Here is a 19,731-nt window from a genome sequence, read left to right as displayed (position 1 = left end):
GCCATTTTTTGCTTCTCTGTCTCTCTATCATTTAGCTACTGGTTGCCTTACTTATTGCAAAAGGAAGAGCACTACTAGCTTATTCAGGCTGTATTTTGACCAGTATTTGCATCAGTATCAGTGCCACCTTAAACTGTCTCTACTATCTCAGTTGTACTCATACAAAATCTTGCACTGCAGTGATGAGAAAATTGGCCCAGATTAAAAAGAACACAACCAGAATATATCACACAACTCACTGTCTTTGAGACGACTTTGGAGCGTCTCTTCCATAAAGTGAATAGCTGCATCCCACTGCTGTTTATCAGATATCGACCGGTCTTCTAAGGCATTGTGCTGGATCACTCGCTGCAATACAGAACACATTTTTAGCATAAAATAAGTAATTTATTCAGGATTTAGTAAAAAAAACAAAACCCCCAAAAAAACACACAACCACAAAAAAAGCAATATAGCAACACAGAATTAATTCTGATATCCTCTTCACCTTTTGATGTCTAAAACAACAGCATTTATTGGACACACATGATTTATTCAAAAGGCTTTCAAAGCACTAACAAAAATATTTTCTTGTGCCTTTAATTTGACCCTTTGGTATAGCCTAGCATAAGTAATGTAAAAAAAATTCAACAAACAACATGAAATCCCTCTAGATAGTAGAATCTATAAAAATGGCACTGAAACGTTTTTTATGTGGCTATACTTAACAGAGCAAATAAGCTAATACTGAACGATTCTCACATTTAAAGAATACAAAGATACTGAACATGCAACTTATGTCAAATGATTTCAACAGCACTTAGCAACAATATGAAAAAACCCACTACATTATACCAAACTATCCTCTGCTCTCTCATTCCATTTATGTCGCTTAATACTTTCTTCTTTGACAGCTTGCTTCAGTTTATCAAAGATATCATCATGCTCTTTTCCTTTTGGCTCTGTCATGAAACGGGAAAATTCTTCTTGCAACGTCTCCCATGCAACCTAGAAAGTCAGAAGACAACACCTACTGAAGCAGACCACTATACCATGCACCAACCTGTAAAGGAACACTTGTTACAGTTCCTACAACAATTTACATACATTCTGAAAGCAAAGTACAAGCATAAGTCACTGACTTTTCCTTTGCTGTCTTATCCATTACTACAAGGTCAACTCTAAAGGTTACTTCATTATGGAGCGAGTTAAATTCTGTTAAACTTGCATAAATCTATAAAATATGAACATACCTAGTTTGAAGGAGCTGTTTAAGCTTTTAAAAGCTTTTTTTCCTCCTGTCTTTAACAGAGAAATTCGTCAGAAGAACAAAATATGATGTTCATGCTGTACATTCTTCTTGACATCAAGACTGTGCTAGCTTTCTCTGACATGTAAGCTGGTAAGAACTGCAGATAGCCTTTCAAACCATCAATTTACTTCTCTGGACCTATGCTTGCATTTTAACAGACTTTACACAGATATATATTTTTAAATTTTAAGTAAAAGACATGGTAAATAGGAAAATGAAGCACAACTTTATTTACAGAGCTGAAATATCTTAATCCACTTAAATTCTAACCTCTACTGCTTTATTAGGCAGTTGCTTGTCAGTCCACTGCTTCAGTTTGATGTCCACAGTTGTGTTAAATGTCCCTGAGTTCATTGTCTGTGCTGCTGGAAGGTAGATATTCTCAATCACATGAGTAGATACCCTCTCCCATAATGTCTTCTGAAGAATCTCTTCCCTAAAATAGAAAGTTATAATATCTATGATGGCTTCCAAAACAAAACAAAACTGTCTAAAGGGTGTGAATTCAATTTCTTAGAAACACTGACAAAGGACTATAGAACACAGGAAATACTCCTTAACATCAGTGCACAACTTCATCTCAAATCCACTTGGATTTGAGGACAAAGCTACACAATGTTTTTGGTAGAAAAGACAGCTTCAGAAGTTCAGTTCAACAAGACTTTTGACTCCTACTGCACAATAAGGGTTCCTTGCACCTTTTAACTGTAACAGTATAACCATGCAAACTGTGTGTGTCCATATGCACGGCAGGTGGGGAACATGCCAACAAACATCCCAGATTTGATAAATAATGAAGCAAGTTGAGAAGTTCAACCTACCCAATCCACAACATAAAATGAACTTCAGCACCTATTACATAGCCAATAGCAGCAAATAACAAAATGACAAAACTGCATTATGTTTGGACTACAACAGAAATCCACACTAATACAGCACTTACACCACTTTCTCTGATCACACTTGCATGCCTGGACTTATTTTAATGACATTAAGAGCCAGACATATTACCTTGGTTCTTAATCAATAACCAAGTGACAGTTCAATTCAGGTCACTGAAGGCAAAGGCATTAAAGGAAACTGTAATTATCTGTTATGAAACAGGCTGTCAAAGCAATCCTTTTCATTGGCCATTCTCCTCTAAGACTGCATCTAGAGTGATTTTACTATGAAATGATGCTACACTTAAAATACTTAGGCTAAGTTCTCTCTTTCTCATACCTAAGTGTGCCTTACAGAGGAGCAGGGTAGTATATTAAGGTGCTACTTCATTTTGGCTACCAAGGAGATAGCTGTTTTTACAGGCAAGAATTAAATCATCTTTCAACTTACAACTCTCCAATTCACAGGGATACAAATCATTTTTTCCCCTCGACAAGGTGCTATGTGTTATTTTGACATGCACGCTGGTAAACCCAAAACAGGAAGTTAAGAGGAATTATTGATTCAAACTTCAAATGAACATCTTCAACATGACCATTCCCTTAAATCTCAATAGGTATTTCAAGAGAATCATAAAAATATCTATTGTTCATTATACTGTATATTGAAACAACAAAACAAAACATTAACTGGCATCACATAATTTTAGTCAGTTGATTCTACAGGTATTTGTGAATCTGGACACTTCTATACCGACAAAGGAAATAATAATACATTGTCCTAAGAAAAACAGTTTCCTAACTATATTGGATAATTTTATTAGTAAACCCTTTATATTTTAATGGTAAATTCTGTTAGTTAACTAAAAAACAGAAAAGCTATCTTACCAGTGCTTTGGTGTAACCTGAGTCAAACTTATGACTTCATCAAGAATCTCATTCTTTGCCTTTTCAAATAGTTCATTCTACGCAAAAGGAAAAACAGGAAATAGGATTTTATTTTAAGTACAGTTTGACCACATTTTTATGCAAAGAGTAACAAAAAACTTTTTCTTTGGGCCTTTAAGCCTATAATGGTACCTTCTGATCATGTTCTGGACAATGTATGTGCTTGTCATAAGCTACCCTGGTTTACCATGCATCTTCCCACCCATCTCTTGCATGCCTCTGGCCAGGCATGGCATTTGAATATTCAGGGTCTCTATAAAAGAATTAGAGAACGGGATCATAATTGTTTTGTTACTCTGTCTGTTGGAAAGAGCAGGGAATGTAACGTCTCTTTGTCAGTTCTATTAATCATGATCACAAAGAAACAGATGTATTCCTGTGGGCAGTTTAGGTCAATTAACTGTATACTAGATGAGTGAAGGACTTGTTAAGCATTAAATTACTACAACTTTGAAGTGTGCTATGGGAGAACTCAGTATTTCCTTCCCCTAGAATAGTTTACACTGTCCTCACATTTTAAAGTGTTGGTAATTTATGCTAATTTTAAGAAACCTTTACAAATGAGATTAAAGGGCATGAATTTTAACCCACAGTCTTCAAAGCACTTTGTAGCAAACAAATTAAGCCAGTAGTGTAATTTACCCTGTCAAGCTCTCGCAACCGGGGGTAATTATTCTTCCATTCAGTCTCAAGATTGAAACGTGTGGCTGCAAAAAGAAATCAGAAAACAGGCCTTAACTTTTTAAATTGTCTACATGTGCTTCATGATTATTTTTAGAAATTTATATGTTATTTAGAAATTTATATTTTATTTAGAAATATTTATAGTTTAGAAGTTACTAAAATTGCAACAAATATTGCGTATGACAAACCTTCCAAAAACTTCAAGTGCATCTATAAATGAATGATTTTTTTTCACCATCTGTGCTCATACATTGTTTCTACAAATTGCAGGATTCACACACCACAAAGTGGAAAGGGTGGCAAGAGTCCCATTCAACTTACAATTCTGCACTGACCCAGCTGATCAGATGGTATCTGTACAGAGAATGCCATTTCAAACACATTTGAAGGTAGTGGAGGAATTGTGCTTTGCCCAAAAAAGGCCTGAATTTGTTTTCTTCACAATTATTGACTCCTCCAGCTTTTACAGCAAGTCCTTTACAGCATGAATTATTTTTACCGTGCTTTTGTAAAGATTAAATGAAGCAATTGTCATGTCATGAGAAGTTGTCCTCATACAAAATATATAAAACAATTATCCAAGCATGATGGCTAAACAGCATTACATGCTTGTGGAAGAACTGTTTTAACAGCAAGTTGCTATTTCACTTTGTCTTTTGAAGTCGATGTTTACCTTTAAAAGCATCTGCTTGCTGCTCCACAGACTCTCTCACCATTTTCCAAAAGCAGTCTGACACAGCAAGACTTAAGTTTTTTGTTGTCACCTGGTGTGCCTTCAGCATAGATGTCCTGTAAAGAAAGACAGCTATAGGAAACTATTCCATGCACACCCAAGCTTCCTGGACCCCGTTTTCTCTTCACAAGAAGAAAGCTTTGCTTTTTTCTTTCATCCTCTCATCTCTCTTTCTCTCTGCTCACTGACAGTAAGTATTAGGTAACAAGACTAGCTTTGTCACCTCAACAAGGTGCTTAATTTAAGCAGAAAACATCTCAAATAGCACTTCTGCACTGCAATCTTTATAACATGTTCAACAAGAAAAACTAATGCTAGCATTTACCAGCACAAGCCCATTTTAGTAAAAGGAATAAATTCCAACATACTTCAACAACTTGGAATTTTGAAAAAATTCCTCTTCATACTCTTTAATAGATTCAATGCTTTCACTGCTGTTTCCTGGAGAAAAAAAAGAGTGCTGCAACAGTTCTATTTAGACAGTTTTCTCTGCTATTAAAGAGAAAATAAGCAGAGCCAGAGCTCTCTTTACCTTTTCCAGTAACAACTGCAAAATAACCCAAAGCTTTCATTGGGAAGAGTTTGCCTTCAATTATCTGCTGGATCTATGAAGATAAAGGATAAAAAAAACATGGTGAATTTTGCATAGAGATATTCTTTCCTTCAGTGCAGTTTTACAGCCAGCTGCATATGTATGTAAGCATAGATTACTCTAAGAAGCAGTTTGTCAAGGGACTTTAAGTTCTACTGATATTTAAAAAAAAAAAAAGAAATATAAGAAGGCATAAAACAAATAAGGCATAACATCACAAATCATGAAATAAAGCGAAAAAGCCTATCCAAGAATACCCTAAAGCCTTCCCAGCAGGTTCCACTTCCTGAGGTCACTTACTTGAAAGGAATCACTACAAAAGCATGCTGTACCCAAGCTGTAACTTGACTGAAATCATGTCACTGACCACTAAAAGCAAAGCCTAAGAGAGATTAAAACAGAAACCACTTCAAAAAAAATGTCATATTGAATAGAGATCAATAATTTTGACAGCCTCAAACATTTTTCTGTGTGTGACTTTAGCCATCACAACATGAAAAAAAAATTTTAAACTCACTCTGCTTGGGCTAGCCACATTTTTCTCAGCAAGGTCAACTTTAGTCAGCACAAAAATTGTCCTTTTTCCTTGGGGATCCATTTGGCTGACTAAGTCTGTGACAATACTGCGTTCTGCATCCACTGATCCATCTAAAATAAACAGTTATATTTTAGGGACTATATAAGGTGAGTCACAGTACTGAAGATACGGTAGGCATCAAATAAGTTTCATATTACAACTGTAAAACAGTAAAATTACACATGTATTTAACTTTCGGATACACACAGTGAAAACTTTCTTTGTTCCTAGTATCATAAAAATTTAACTTCATTGTACTAGTGTAAGTTCCCACCAAAACTAAAAGTTACACTACTTGCCAGCTTGTTCAAATATTAATCTCTTTCACTGTCTGTTACCTCCAAAAGCACTTTTGTAGAAATCTTGAATTTGATTACTATCACCATTTTCTTTTTAATGATAAAAATCTTATCAAAGCTTCTGCTGTCACTGATAGAAAAGATGCCTAAATTTACAAACGGGCATTTCATAGCATGCTGCTTTGTACACTGTATAAATTCCATGCATGGAAATAATCAGGAATTTTCCAAAAGGAACGTAAGAATTAGAATTAAAAACAAAACAAACCAAAAAAAATCAAACAAAAACAACAACAAAAACCTGACACTTGGATATCCATCTAGATTCTTGTTACCTTGAATACAAAGGATGATGGCATTAGGATTCTGCATGTAGGCCTTGCTGATGCTAAAGATAGTTTCCTTTGTATCCGGAGCCATACCTGATGTCACAGTCTTTTACACAGAGATATATATTTAAAGGAAAGAAGAAAACAGAAAGATATAAAAAAGGAAAAAACAAACAAAAACAGTTAATGTTCTCAGTAATAACATTACTTTACCTACAGATCTTAAAGATTTTTTTTTTTTTAAAACACTGCATACTTACACTAATTACTCCAGGTAAATCAACCAATACCATTCTCTGCAAACCAGGACCTTTCACACTTAAGGATATAGTCTGTGAAGTAAAATTGAAATTAAATATTTATACATACACAGAGCTACTTTGTATGTACTTAACACACAAAATAAACATATTTACACACACTTTAAGCCAGCAAGTCTGCAATTTTAAATAGGAGGTCCAATTTTATATGCACATATTTGTGATATAAAACTGATTTTAACAGTTCAAACACACTTTGTGTAGGACAAAGTATTAAGTATATACAAATTGGATTTGCTGTAGTCTGTCATTTGAAGAATACTTACAAAAGATATACATGTCAAACATTTAGTAGCAAACATCTGCACAAGCCTTACCTCAGTGCTAACAGTGCACCCTTCCTTCACACTATTTCTCATTCTGATTTCTATTTCATTTCTCAAAGCTGCAAGCTGTTTCAAGAAAAAGCAAAATATCAGACATAATATTTCCCCCAACCATGACAGAAGAAAAATGACAAACATAGAAAAAAACCCTTTACTTAGGGATTGTTCAAAATCTGTTTATAGACATGAATGAGTATGTCTCATACGCATCTGAAAAACATGCTTGTTGAATAACTAGGTTGGTAAATGGGGCACTAAACTGCAGATTACCAGCAGACCCTTGTATACTCCCCAGAATGTCTCCTCCTACATCATTCTACCCATCTAAGTACTAGCCAAAAATCCTATTAAGAGACAATGTAACATCTAATATAATACCTTGCCCCAGTGAACATACTTCACTCTAAATAAACAAGGGCTAACAGCCCATAAAGATACAAAATTTTCAGAAAATTAAAAATCACATTAACTTCCAGTCACCTCTTTTTATACTTACATCCTCTTCCTTAGTCAGATCAAACTCCCGAGAGCTGTCTTTGAATAAAGCCACATGGTGGGGACCTTCGCTAAGGGTTACCTGAATGGTAAAAGCCTTACTTGAGAAAGCATGGTAAAACTAACATGGAGAAACATCAGAAGTACATAACATTTTTATACTTCCCGCTGCAGGCAGACATACGTATGTAATGCTTACTCAGCACAGAACTACTTATACAGTGGGCACTGTAAATACAGGAGTACTTACAGTAAGAACTACTACTACTCTGGCAGTATATACAGATCTCATATTGGCTTGACCAAGTTTTCTCATTAACTAACAACTCACCTGCTTAGATAGAGGCCATTTTATAAATGAATGTTCACATACGCTTCAAGTAATAGCTTAATCAGAGATAGTACAATACAGTAAATACTGATTAAGAGATATGACATTTCTTACCTTAACAGGGGAACGTGTCATCATCTCCCCAGACCCTCGAGGGAATATACGGGCTTGAGCAATCATTTCTAACACACTGGTTTTTCCTGCACTTTGATCTCCAACAACAACCACCTTAAGAGAAAGTTTAAACAACCATTGGTTTTCAGCAGACCATTTTGAAAGCTTAGACAAAAGCTGACTAAATATGTATTAATCCATACCAATGCTGGCTGTGTTATGTTTGACAACAAAAACATTTGTTTAAATATAGAATCCCTGAAGAAATGTTAACTTTTATTCAAGCAAAAATTTTGAATTTTGCTTCAGACAGCACTCTCCATACAGCAGCCTATGGGCCTAATCTGCCAGGCCGTCTAATGACAGGAAGAAGTGCTTGCTGTTCTCACAGCAGCCAGTGCTTCTCTGCTTGTGCATAGTCCTTTCAGTCAGGTGAAAGGCTCAACATTAGTCAACATGGTAGATGCTGCTTCTCCCTGGAGAAGGCCAAGACTTGACGACTTATTGTCACATCCCATCTTACCAGCTCATTATAGAAGCCACCAATGCCAGAGGCGGCTGCACAAGCAGGAAGCATTCCCATCTCTCCACTACACCAGCAGTTAAGACGAGGCAACCTCCTCCGCTCCAACAGCAGCACTACGGTGGGGAATTAGCTGGGGCACCTTTACCTTCTCAGCTCTACTGATACACACCTTAAAAACACTTTTTTTTTTTTTTTTTTAAAGTTGAGAAGGCTGGGATATAGCGAGTGAGACCATTTAAAATAAAAGGTTGATAACAGCAGCTATATCCAGATCCAGACAGGGTTTTATCCGTAAGTCAAGGCAGACTTAACATATTGCACTGGTTACTCTCAAACTTCAACACTTAAAATGGGCAATATGTATTTATGCAAAACCCTTGGAGATCCAAGAAAACAGCCTAACTTTAACTCTTAATTATATTCCAGGATAATCCAGTGTTCTATCCAATTGTAAGATCAGTCTTTAAGTTAAAAGCAAAACAAAACAATAAAAAACCACAACTGACTTTTTATTGACTTACTCGAGGTAGGTGATCTTGAGTGTTATAGCTGGCATCATAATCAGACAGGATATCAAGTACTTCAGAATACATATCAATCAAAGATTTCTACAAAAATAAAAGCAGAAAGAATACACTCAGCCAACTAACAGAACAAATATTGGATTTCAGACAACTTCATCTGTACATACTATAAATTCAACCGTAAAAGCATGTTTATATTCTCCTCAAAGAATAACAGACAGTTAGAAACCTAAACTATATACACTGCAGCACAGATTTGTTTTATGAAATACAATACCATGTAAAGTCACCCCTTGCCTTCTGTGGATAAACATACTACAGCTGCAGATGCATTGTGAAAGAAGAAAATCAGGGCTCTTATATACAGCACAAGAGTCCAACAGGGCTCAGGCTTCACAGCTTCCAAGTACAAAGCTGAACTGAGTTTCTTCCGTTACACACCTAGATTTAAGTTTCCAGTTAGTTGAACAGTAAGCATTAAGGAAGGTATTGAACTATCAACTTCGTTCGGTAAAAATAAAAACTTCTTGTCTTCAGGTTTCCAGAGGAAAGATGAAGACCCATATTGATCAAAAGCAAAAAGCATACCTGGTTAAATCTCTATGGATTTATACAGGACCATTAAAAGATGTTTCTTGACTGTTACTAAATTCCTACCAAACTCAGTAATGCTCATTACAAAGCATGGAGGTACCTGATCGTGTGTGTAAGAAAAACTGGAAGCATATTTATTAGCAAATATAGTGAAGCTACATAAAAACAAACAAACAAAAAATATCCCACAATTCATATTTTCCATTTAGATAAGTTATTTAGAACTGATAATCTTTCTGCTCTTCAACTGAACCCATTTCCCAAAGTAATATAGTTCAAAAAATCTGGTATATAAAAGCCTTAACATGTCAAAAAAGCATAGAAGTGTCATAACAAATGTTAAAAGTTCATATATTAATTAACAGATAAAACTTAGAATACCATCACAGAAAACATTGTATCTCTATACTAATGGTTAACACATAAGTACCTTTAACTTCCTCTGATGAATTCCTTTGTCATCTCTTTGCAGTACCAATTTTCTTAATTCTTTGTTCTCTTTCTCTAGTCGCTCAAGCATTCGTTGGTATTTGAGCTAGAAAACAGTGGTACAAATGTAGTGTCATAATTATGGAAATAGTACATTTTAGCAAAGTTTTAAGTACAGTTTAGCAAAGTTTTACCTATGAAAAACAAGTTAAAAACTGAAATATCAGTTGTAATGAAGCAGCACTCCACTCCTGGCATACTCCACATTTAAGGAATCTATAGCATTGAAAGCAAGGAAGATATTCTGGGACATTATGATTATGCATTTCCCCTACTCCTACACTCCCCTCTTACATTCAGTCAGCCCCTGTCAAAGAAAGAACAGATTATATTGACCTGTAGTCTGGGCCAGCATGGTTAACCCTGAATACTGAAGTGTGGTTTTTAATCTTCCAGTTCTTAATTTTTATCAAATATCTTATATTTCAGATGTATATTAATCTAGTAAATCTGAAACTGCTGCACACAAATAATTACTTAAGACATCAGTAACTCAGAAAGTTACCTGAGTGCGTAGAAGTTCTTCCTGAAGTTGATCAATCTTCTCTTTGTCAGAAACCTACAAAGAAAAATAATCATGGCTACTAACACATCGTTTAGTTAATCCACTGCAAGTAACCAAATCATAAACTGAAAGCTTCATTTCACATAAGATTGATTTTACATGCATTTTAAAGCAACTAAAATTCTTCAATTTGCATTTAAAATTTAATGCTGATGGAAAGTTCCATCTGCAACAGGAGGATCACCTGAAAAGGTCTAAACTCCAATGCATGCAAACACAAAAACTAACCCTTCAAGATTTTGTAGTAGGAAAGTGGGCTTAGGGGAAAAACAAAACTTTGTATGGTCACTAGCCTAAATACAATTATGTGGTCAAACTCCCAGGATCTCTTATGCTTATGTCCTGAATTAGCATGTACTTGATAAGATGCAGTCACTAAAACACCTGCTTGTTACAGAAAGTACTTTTCAGGTGAGTGTTCACCATTTCTGAAACTTTCAGGGGATTTTTATTTCAGATTTGTTTTTCAGAATTATAATCCTAAACATTCATGTTCAACTTCATAAAATATAGTTCTGACAGTCTTGAAAGGTAGTTTTAGATTTATTTAAATTACTTTAAAAAACTGGAAAAATTAGGCTATTAGAACACAAAACATTTTGAAGTTCAAGTCATAAATGCAATAGAGACATTTTTAGTCAGATACTTTTCAAATTGGTTCATCAAGATGTAATAGACAGTTGTTCAAATGAATCCATTTTTAATATCATAGACAAAAGCATGAACTGTGCAATACAAATCCATATGGTGTAAATCTTTACAAGCAACATGAAACTTAATGGTTGACTGATGTAATTTAATTTAGAAAAAAATGATAATTGAAAGATTCTTTCACACTGAAAGAATGAATTAGGTAAAAGCCTTAATCTCTAAATAAAGCTTGTAACATTTACAACTCAAGTTAGCTTCACATCAGAAAGACTGATTATCTAACATGCAGATGACATCTGTCATTTAGAGAATATAAATCAATTTAGTTACTATAATTTCACTCTAGTTGTTACAGATTAAACAATAAATCAAAATTATTCATATTGACAACATTAAGGTATTAAACCTATAATACACAGGATCACGTATGCACTTTACAGGAAGCAATCAAGTTCATATTTCCATCAACATCCAGTTGTTTTCTTATTCACAAGCAGCAAAGGGCAAGTATTGCAAATTAACTTTCTTTTCTTTTCTTTTCTGCTGATTAGTTAAGTGATAGCAAGAGTGCATCAGAAAGGGAAGTTTAGCACACTGACAATTTGATGCTTGCAGCTACAGCACAGTGTATGTAACTGTTTGTTTACATATACACACACTTCAAACACCTAAGAGACATAAGGGGAAAATAAAATTAGAAAGGCAAAGAGAATAGTGTAGTGTATCAGGAAAAGCAAGAAAATAAAGGAAAGAGAAGGTGAACAAAGAGTTTCCATTTGGTGCAGATTTTCAAAGCAGCTAGCATCTTCCCACTTTCTGCTCTTAAACAAGCTCTTTCTGAAAGTATTTCTGGGGCCTTGATGCATCTTTGAAGAGCATACTTACAGGCGGTTTATTTCTAACCACATGAGCAATGTCTTTTACGTGCAGTATACTTATGTTAAACACAGTAAATAAAAATATTGCACTCAGCTACACATTGCAAGATGTGAAGCAAAGAATTACCTAGCACTAGATGATAATTCTGTCAAGGACAATTAGGTAAGTTATGTTAAAAATACACATCATTCTAGAACTGTTCGTTATGTTTCAGCTTTTGGTTCAGGTATCCTTTGAACATTTAGCTGCAATTAGTATATACAATATTTTCAACATACACTTCTTAATCACAGAATCGCAGAGTGGTTGAGGTCGGAAGGGAGCTCTGGAAATCATCTAGTCCACCCCCTGTGCCAACCAGGTTCACCTGGAGCACACTGCATAGGATGGCATCCAGGACGGCATTCTTTCAAGATCTCCAGAGTAGCAGACTCCACAGCCTCTCTGGGCAACCCCTTCCAGAGCTCCGTCACTCTCACAGTAAAGAAGTGTTTTCTAATATTGCTAACTATTTTTTAATTTGCCAATAAAAGTTAAAACTACCATAACATTCTGAAGTACTAACAGTCAGACGTGACTAATCTGGGATTTCTATTCACTTAAAAAACTTAAGTGCTAAAATACCTCTATTTCTCTCTCTCTATATATATATTTACACACATAAAATTTTGTTTAATCCAGCTCAGCCAGGTTTGGACATCGAGATGCCTCCTTCTTTCCACAGTGCCACCATAAAGACTTATAATAGAAGAAAACTGTAGGGCCATTTTTAATCAGATTCCTGCACATAAAGATGCAGATACCTATTTACTAAGATTAGCAGAAGCTCACATTTTATTCTTTTATAGTTGCTCACTTTGCACAGTGATTGCTTTCCAGCAACTTTTGTCACAGGTTGTATAAAATAAGTACGTGCCTCTGAAAATTCAGTACCTTTGAAACTACTATTTATTCTCTAACTAGACTATAAATAATTCTAAATTGATCTTCAACAGAAGAACTGCAATTATTTCCAGTGTTATAAATGAATATATCAATACCTACACAAAACACAAGAAGCAACCATGCGCATCACAGCTATACAAGAATAATCAATTACACTGCTAAATATTTATCAAAAGACTGACAAAAAACAACAGGAAGCAATTACATTTTTGCTTTTAATACCCTCTCCTGATTATAAGTTGAATAATAGTAAGAATTATCTCATAACTGAAGCAGATTTAACATCGAGTAGTTAAATTAAAATAGAAAATGTGCAAGTAAATCAAGCAACAGAACTTCAAAGAACGGAAATGAAACAGTAATTTTCTCTAGCAGGTAGGCAAGCAGAGCCAATTAAGTTAAAAAAAATAAACAAGGTTAGTTTATGCCCCAACAAAATGACATGCAATGACATATTTCAATGACAGTAACAACTTCTTCTTCCAAAGATGAATTTGGATAAATGAATCTAATTTATAACCTCATGTCAATATATTAAAGAAAATGTTTTACCACATCTTTCAACTTACTTCAAGCAAAAAGATTAATGTGACAAAAAAAAAAAAGAGACATTCCTTGTCATTAGGTGTGGATACCAAACACCACACCTGAATGCTAAATTAAGATTTTTTTTTTTTTATATGCAAGGGCAGTTAGATTTCCAACACTCAGAAAACACAAAGAAGTACCTGCCTTGGAGGACAGGATAACACTTACAGGGATAGCCCTTACAGCTATTTCACAGCTTGGGAATTGTAGAATTAATTGCAAGAAAGTGCTAACAAGGTAGAATTTCCAACAGAAACAAATGTAATATCAAGCTCATTTTTTCCCCCAATTCCCTTTATTATGCCAATACATTTTTATATATCAAATAATGTATTGCTTTTACGCCTTCGTATACTTGATCATAAACTTCAAGCTACTATTCTATACTCCAGCGGTCTGAATAAACAGTACACAATCTGTCAGAGGCTGAAGGAGTTACCTCTAATAAAAAAAAAAAAAGAGGACATGAACAGATAGAGAGCATTTAGACCGCTGAAGACATCTCTCCTCTTCTAAATACTCATTTGGAAGGGAATGAATGTGAGGATAGAAAAAAAAATCCCTCTGACTCTTGTAGGACACCTTTTGAGATAAAAAATCATCTCAAATAATTGCATTTCCATTGTATTGTTATATGATCTCTAGATTCACAACTGGTGATGGAATACATAAGAGTTATGTTAAATCCAGAGATAATATTAGCTAACTAAATTTCAAAAATACTTAAATTTAAAATGCTAGTATAGTTTCAGAGAACTAATTGATTTAAGTGATTTCCTCTGTTAAAACACTGCAAGTCATGAAAACTGCAGCTATGCAACTGCTTAAAAGTTTAATTCCCATTTACTGTGTTATTCTTTCTGTGGGAAGTATCTTCAAACATACAGAAGAGTAAATACTGTATCCAGTGCTCAATTCCAAAGCTGTTCAAAGATATGAGAAATCAAATATTTTTGGGGGCACTGAAGCAAACAATAAAGAAACGTGGTTAAGAATTGTAGGCTATAACAGAATAGACTACTAAAATATCCCAAATTAGGAAGTATTTCCAATTCGCCTCAGCTCTATAACAATGAATAGTTCATAAATGAAGTAAGTAAAGTCACTTGTGGATGTTCAACAACCACAGTGTATCAATATAAACTAGGTTTTAAGAGAGACAATAGACAAGCAATATGTTTGATGAACACAGAGTTTTTAACAGGAGTATTTAGAAACAATTTTGCACAGGCAATTAAAGAGCTGCTGTCACTTTCAGATTTGTAATATTATAAGCAGGAAAAAAATGTTCCCAGAGATGTATTGCCTACATATAGCTATACTCTCAAAAGATATAGCTATAGTCAGCAAGTAACAGCAGAGTAAGTAAACTGGATATTTATTCACATACTTTCCTTAAATGCACTTTTTAATATATCAACTTTAAGTAACAGTTTTATAAAGGTAGAGAGCACTCAAAGTGATACAAAATATTTGTTTTGCTTTTAACACTCTGCTTGAAAAGCAATTTGGTTAAACTGAGAGACAGCTATACACCTGTACCGAAGTTGTTTATAATAATTATTTGGGCCCATGATTTAATTAGAAGTTAGATTTTTCTATCTCATATGCAGGAGGCTGAAGCATTCGATTAGTGTGAACACAGTACATATTGTCCCTTAAGCCATCACCTTTCGCTTCTGCTGGTACGAGCCCGTGTTATATTGGCCAGCGGCTCTGCGTGCTTCCTCTTCGTGCTGCTGGATTTGTTGTTGTAACAGAATGAGTTCACCAAGCAGGCTCTGCCATGAGTTTATAATAAAAAGGAAAGGAAAAAATTGGGGGTGTAAGGAGAACAAATTTAAACCAAAGGGCATGACAAAGACAGATGAAAAACAGGTATGAATGGGTCAGTTCAAACAAAAGCGAAATATTATTATCAAGATCTCCTGCTAGCTAGCTGGAACTGGATACAACCAGCACAACCGTGCACCTTGCAAATCCATGAAGAACAAAATAAAAACATTTAGCTAGATTTTAAAAATATTCAATTTTAAATGAGCACCTACATCTAAATAAATAAATTAATTAAAATTCAACCACCATTGCTATAAAATATTGACAAAGGTTTCAGGATTTCATCTCAACTAAATAATATCAGAATTTCTTAAGTATCAGCAATTTTTCACAACTTAACCATGCAGGTATTTAACTAGGGTCTTTTGGATACTCTACACAAATTGGCGCAGAACCGTTAATCAGCTCAACTTTGTCAGTAATGTAAGAGCTCTCATTTTGTTCTTGCTCTCAGCAATGCAGACACTTTACAGAAAGATGACTTCTCCTGCTATTTAGCCTTCAAAGTAAGAGAAGCAAAACAGTTTCTAAAGCATAAAGTTAAAGCCCTCTCTTCACTTCTGTAACAATTTGCAGTTTAGAATAATGCTATCATAATCCTCCCTGATCACTTCAAAATCCCTGCAATGCAATTCTGATTTCTTAACTATTCAGCATTTCTGTGAAGCTTAGATTTCTTCTCTTCTTCCTCCATGCCAAATATTCCTGCAACAGTAAGTTGCCTTTCAGAAAGTCTTCATTGGTTCAAAGATACTATACTACCTTCTACTGGAATCTTATGTACAATTTATCTCAGAGAATGTAGATAAAAGAAAAAATAAATATTCAAATTAAGGTCTTTAAAAAATGTTACATCTTCTAAGAAAACTTTCAGTAAAATGGAGTTTCAAAAATGTACTACAGGAGTCAAAACAAATCCTGGAATAAAACTTTGATGTAAAGAATTCAAGACATCTGCCATTAATTTATACATTAGGTGCACGAAATACACACACAGGCATGTACACAGAAGGATAAACAACACAGGAGAGAATGGATAAAAGAAGAGACAATCAAATGACCAAATGTAAACATTTGTTAAATAGCAATTTGTATAACCTTTCTAGAATAGAAAAATCCTCACATTTGTATTTTATTGAACCACTTTGAGATTTATTAAATCTCTTTATTGGAAGACGGGCAAACACATTTGAACTGTGCCAAGAAATTGAGTGAAACAAAAGCAACCAACTGTTCAATTTCACTTCCATACAGCAACAGAGAGAGACATCCACATAGCTATATTTAGAATAACAACAACAACATTTTACCATTTCACAAGCAAGGTAATTCTCAATATAACCTGGCATGGTTCCTTTAAAAATTATGTTATTGGTCAAGAAAATACCAGAAAAAACACCGAACAAACCTGCCATGAAGGCCTTTTAGAATTTAAATGAGCACTGTAACAGAAGTTGTTTGAAGTCACCAAGTGTAACTATTTGATATGAAATTACTTCCTAGGAGGTCAGGTACCTCTGACTGTTACTCCGTAGAAAAATATGAAAAACCTTTTTAGAGTGAAGTCACCCCACTTAGTAGAGTATTCAAGTTAAAAGGGTAAGATTGCTGCTCAGTAACACTTTCTTCTTTGTATACATCAGCCAATAACATTATTACCTTTGTTTTCTATTTCTTACTACATAAGTTACAAACAAAAAACCAAAACAAAATAAAATCAACCAAACAACAACAACAAAACAAAACAAGAAGCAGCTTGAACAGCACGCAACAACACACACAACACCTAGCCTGGTATGAACTAGGATATAAATAAAAATTTTCACATCTCCCTGTCACTGTTCCCCCCCAGCCCTCAACTCCCTAAATCAGTCATTCCTATGTAAAACTAACTATCTTCTAAAATTCTAAAATAAGAATTTCATCTAGAAAATCAATGCTGACCAATTAATGGGATTTAAATTAATAAATTGCTTACAAGCATTATCAATCATGTTATCAAAGAAAGTAGAACAACACTAGTTGACAAACTTGATGGCACAAACTCTGGAAAGCCATCATGAGAATCTGGGTGCACAATAAATAAAATAACCCAAAACAAGTGCTGATACTGTAACTGCAGATACTTGAAAAAAATCAAAACACATTAGTTTACATTAAGAGTTAAATATGTTGTTTGGCAGCTGGATATTTTTAATTTAAAAGTTCCTCACAACTGTATGTATGCCCCATTTTCAAGAGCATCCAGAGCCCATGCCTTGTTAAATTAGGAATGAAACTGGGCAATGAATACAGAAGAGAAAGTTAATTAAAGTTACGTAAACTTTGTCATGTAATTTACGAAGAAAACAACAACAAGAACAAAACAAAAATGAGAAAGCTAAAAAAAATATTAAAATCATCCTACTGCAAGAGACAACCTGTCAGCTATACAAAGAATACCTGAAAATGGCCCTGGAACTATATAAGAAGGAATTTACAAACATATGGGCATCAGTTTTCCTGTCCAGCATGTGTGTGTTCTGGAAAGCTATCCATACAAGGGAAATAAAGAAATGCCTGATGTCTGCAACTTTGTCCACAGTAATATTACTGTCCATACTTGATAACTACAAAGTTATTTCTTACTACTTTTCAAGAGCTGCAGATTTTAACTTAATTAGTTTTTTTTTTTCCCCCTACAAGCTGTATCAGGATGTAGTTTTGTTTTGATGTAGTTTTTTTTTGGATAGGAAGGAGGTTTACATGGATCACAAAGATTCTGTAATTTCCTTTATTTTTATGCTCACTTGGACATCAGCCAGCCAAGTTCCAGAGAAATAATTAGTGGACAATTAGTCCTTATGGATATATTAATCATCAACAACAAGATAAAAAGAAAATGTACGGAAGAAGCATTCCAGAAGTTGGGTCTCAAAGAGGTCATAATCATACTATATCACAGAACTGGAACGAATTCACAGTACAACATTATTTTCACCCGAACTGCCACATGATGGGTGGAACTGATATCCAAGTCAAGTGACACTCCTTTCCAAAACCTCTTTCTCATGTAGAATTCCTGCGCTGCTGCTTCCACTTACTGAAGGTGACCCTCTGCTGGCTAGGCAAGGCACTTTAGTCATTGCCAAATCCTCCACAGTGAACCAAGTTCTTAAGGCATGAGATTGTGTCAAAGTGACAAAGGCCGAGAAAGGACTGTATGCCTGGTTTTGAATAATATACATTGTATTATTTATTTACCTAGCTTCTAAGCCCCAAATCAAAAGTTGAGTTGCATTTTGGTTATAACCCAGACTATAAAGAAATTTTAAACTTTGGAGCCTGTTTGCCTTAATAGGAAGCTGAAACTCTTAAAGAGCTCTTTTTTTTTTTTTTTTTTCCTGTTTTGGTTTGTTTTCTGGGGAGGGAAGATAGACAAGTACTGCAAAATAATTTTCCAAGAAGGCAATACTGCCATTTCAGTGAAAGTCTGAACTATTCCCACAGTAAAAAACATACAACACAATAAAATGTTTTACTACACTGGAGCTTTGTATAGCTATCTTCTTTCTCTGAAAGCAAAATTTCTTATTGAATCCACATGGAAACAGATTTAAATTCCATTTATTTAAATTACTGATCTGAGCACTCCAGTAATTTTAATTTTGTTTTCTTTTCGAAGAGTTGTACTTCTTGTATCAAACGAAAAGTTACCAACTAAACCACACATTAGCTGTAAAAGTAGTTTGTGCTGGACAATTTTCACTGCTCTTATGCGCTCTCTCATTCTACAGAAAGTTTTATAGCCCTGTCTGCGGACAATGCCCAGTAACAATTCTACAGAATAGAATTCTTTCAAATAACATATCCCTGGATATTTGCCATTACTGATCTTTCCGTAATGAAACGCTGAAAAACAGCTCATCAGCTGATCATCAGACATACTTAATATCATAGCATTGTATGCATCCATACAATAACAATTTTTAAACTGGTATTGATTGGCAGTGAAAAAGCATTGTATGAAAAAAGGCCATCTTACTCATTGTCTAGAAAATGATATTGCTTGCCAATAAACCAAGTGACTGTGGTATGTTAGCTATTCATATCTGTCCTTTTTGAAATGTTATGACCAAAAATGATCATACTAATTAACAAAGCAACATCTTCTAAGTAGAATTTGTCAGATATAATTGGAATTATAAAAATTATTATACAGACTAAATTTTAAA

At 34.5% G+C, this 19,731-nt stretch overlaps 1 protein-coding gene across 4 annotated transcripts in view; it reads right to left on the bottom strand.

Annotated features, from left to right (window-relative positions):
- The window catches only part of OPA1 (OPA1 mitochondrial dynamin like GTPase), a 53,180-nt gene that overhangs the window by 24,130 nt on the left and 9,319 nt on the right, over positions 1–19,731 (bottom strand). For 2 of the 4 annotated variants that reach the window (XM_080604815.1, XM_080604814.1), the window contains 18 exons: positions 15,352–15,462; positions 10,559–10,612; positions 9,995–10,099; positions 8,968–9,054; positions 7,921–8,034; positions 7,477–7,557; positions 6,972–7,046; positions 6,595–6,666; positions 6,341–6,440; positions 5,647–5,777; positions 5,070–5,142; positions 4,906–4,978; positions 4,478–4,593; positions 3,763–3,827; positions 3,061–3,137; positions 1,562–1,727; positions 835–987; positions 240–348 (listed from right to left, as the gene is read on the bottom strand). In XM_080604815.1, the coding sequence (XP_080460941.1) occupies positions 240–348; positions 835–987; positions 1,562–1,727; positions 3,061–3,137; positions 3,763–3,827; positions 4,478–4,593; positions 4,906–4,978; positions 5,070–5,142; positions 5,647–5,777; positions 6,341–6,440; positions 6,595–6,666; positions 6,972–7,046; positions 7,477–7,557; positions 7,921–8,034; positions 8,968–9,054; positions 9,995–10,099; positions 10,559–10,612; positions 15,352–15,462 (1,762 nt within the window). The remainder of the gene's footprint in view (positions 1–239; positions 349–834; positions 988–1,561; positions 1,728–3,060; positions 3,138–3,762; positions 3,828–4,477; positions 4,594–4,905; positions 4,979–5,069; positions 5,143–5,646; positions 5,778–6,340; positions 6,441–6,594; positions 6,667–6,971; positions 7,047–7,476; positions 7,558–7,920; positions 8,035–8,967; positions 9,055–9,994; positions 10,100–10,558; positions 10,613–15,351; positions 15,463–19,731) is intronic. The other 2 variants (XM_080604816.1, XM_080604817.1) reach the window with 1 other exon arrangement.

This window comes from Anser brachyrhynchus (assembly GCF_964034855.1).
Source record: "Anser brachyrhynchus genome assembly, chromosome: 9".
Classification (NCBI taxonomy): Eukaryota; Metazoa; Chordata; class Aves; order Anseriformes; family Anatidae; genus Anser; species Anser brachyrhynchus.
This window is presented reverse-complemented; position numbering and strand designations above follow the sequence as displayed.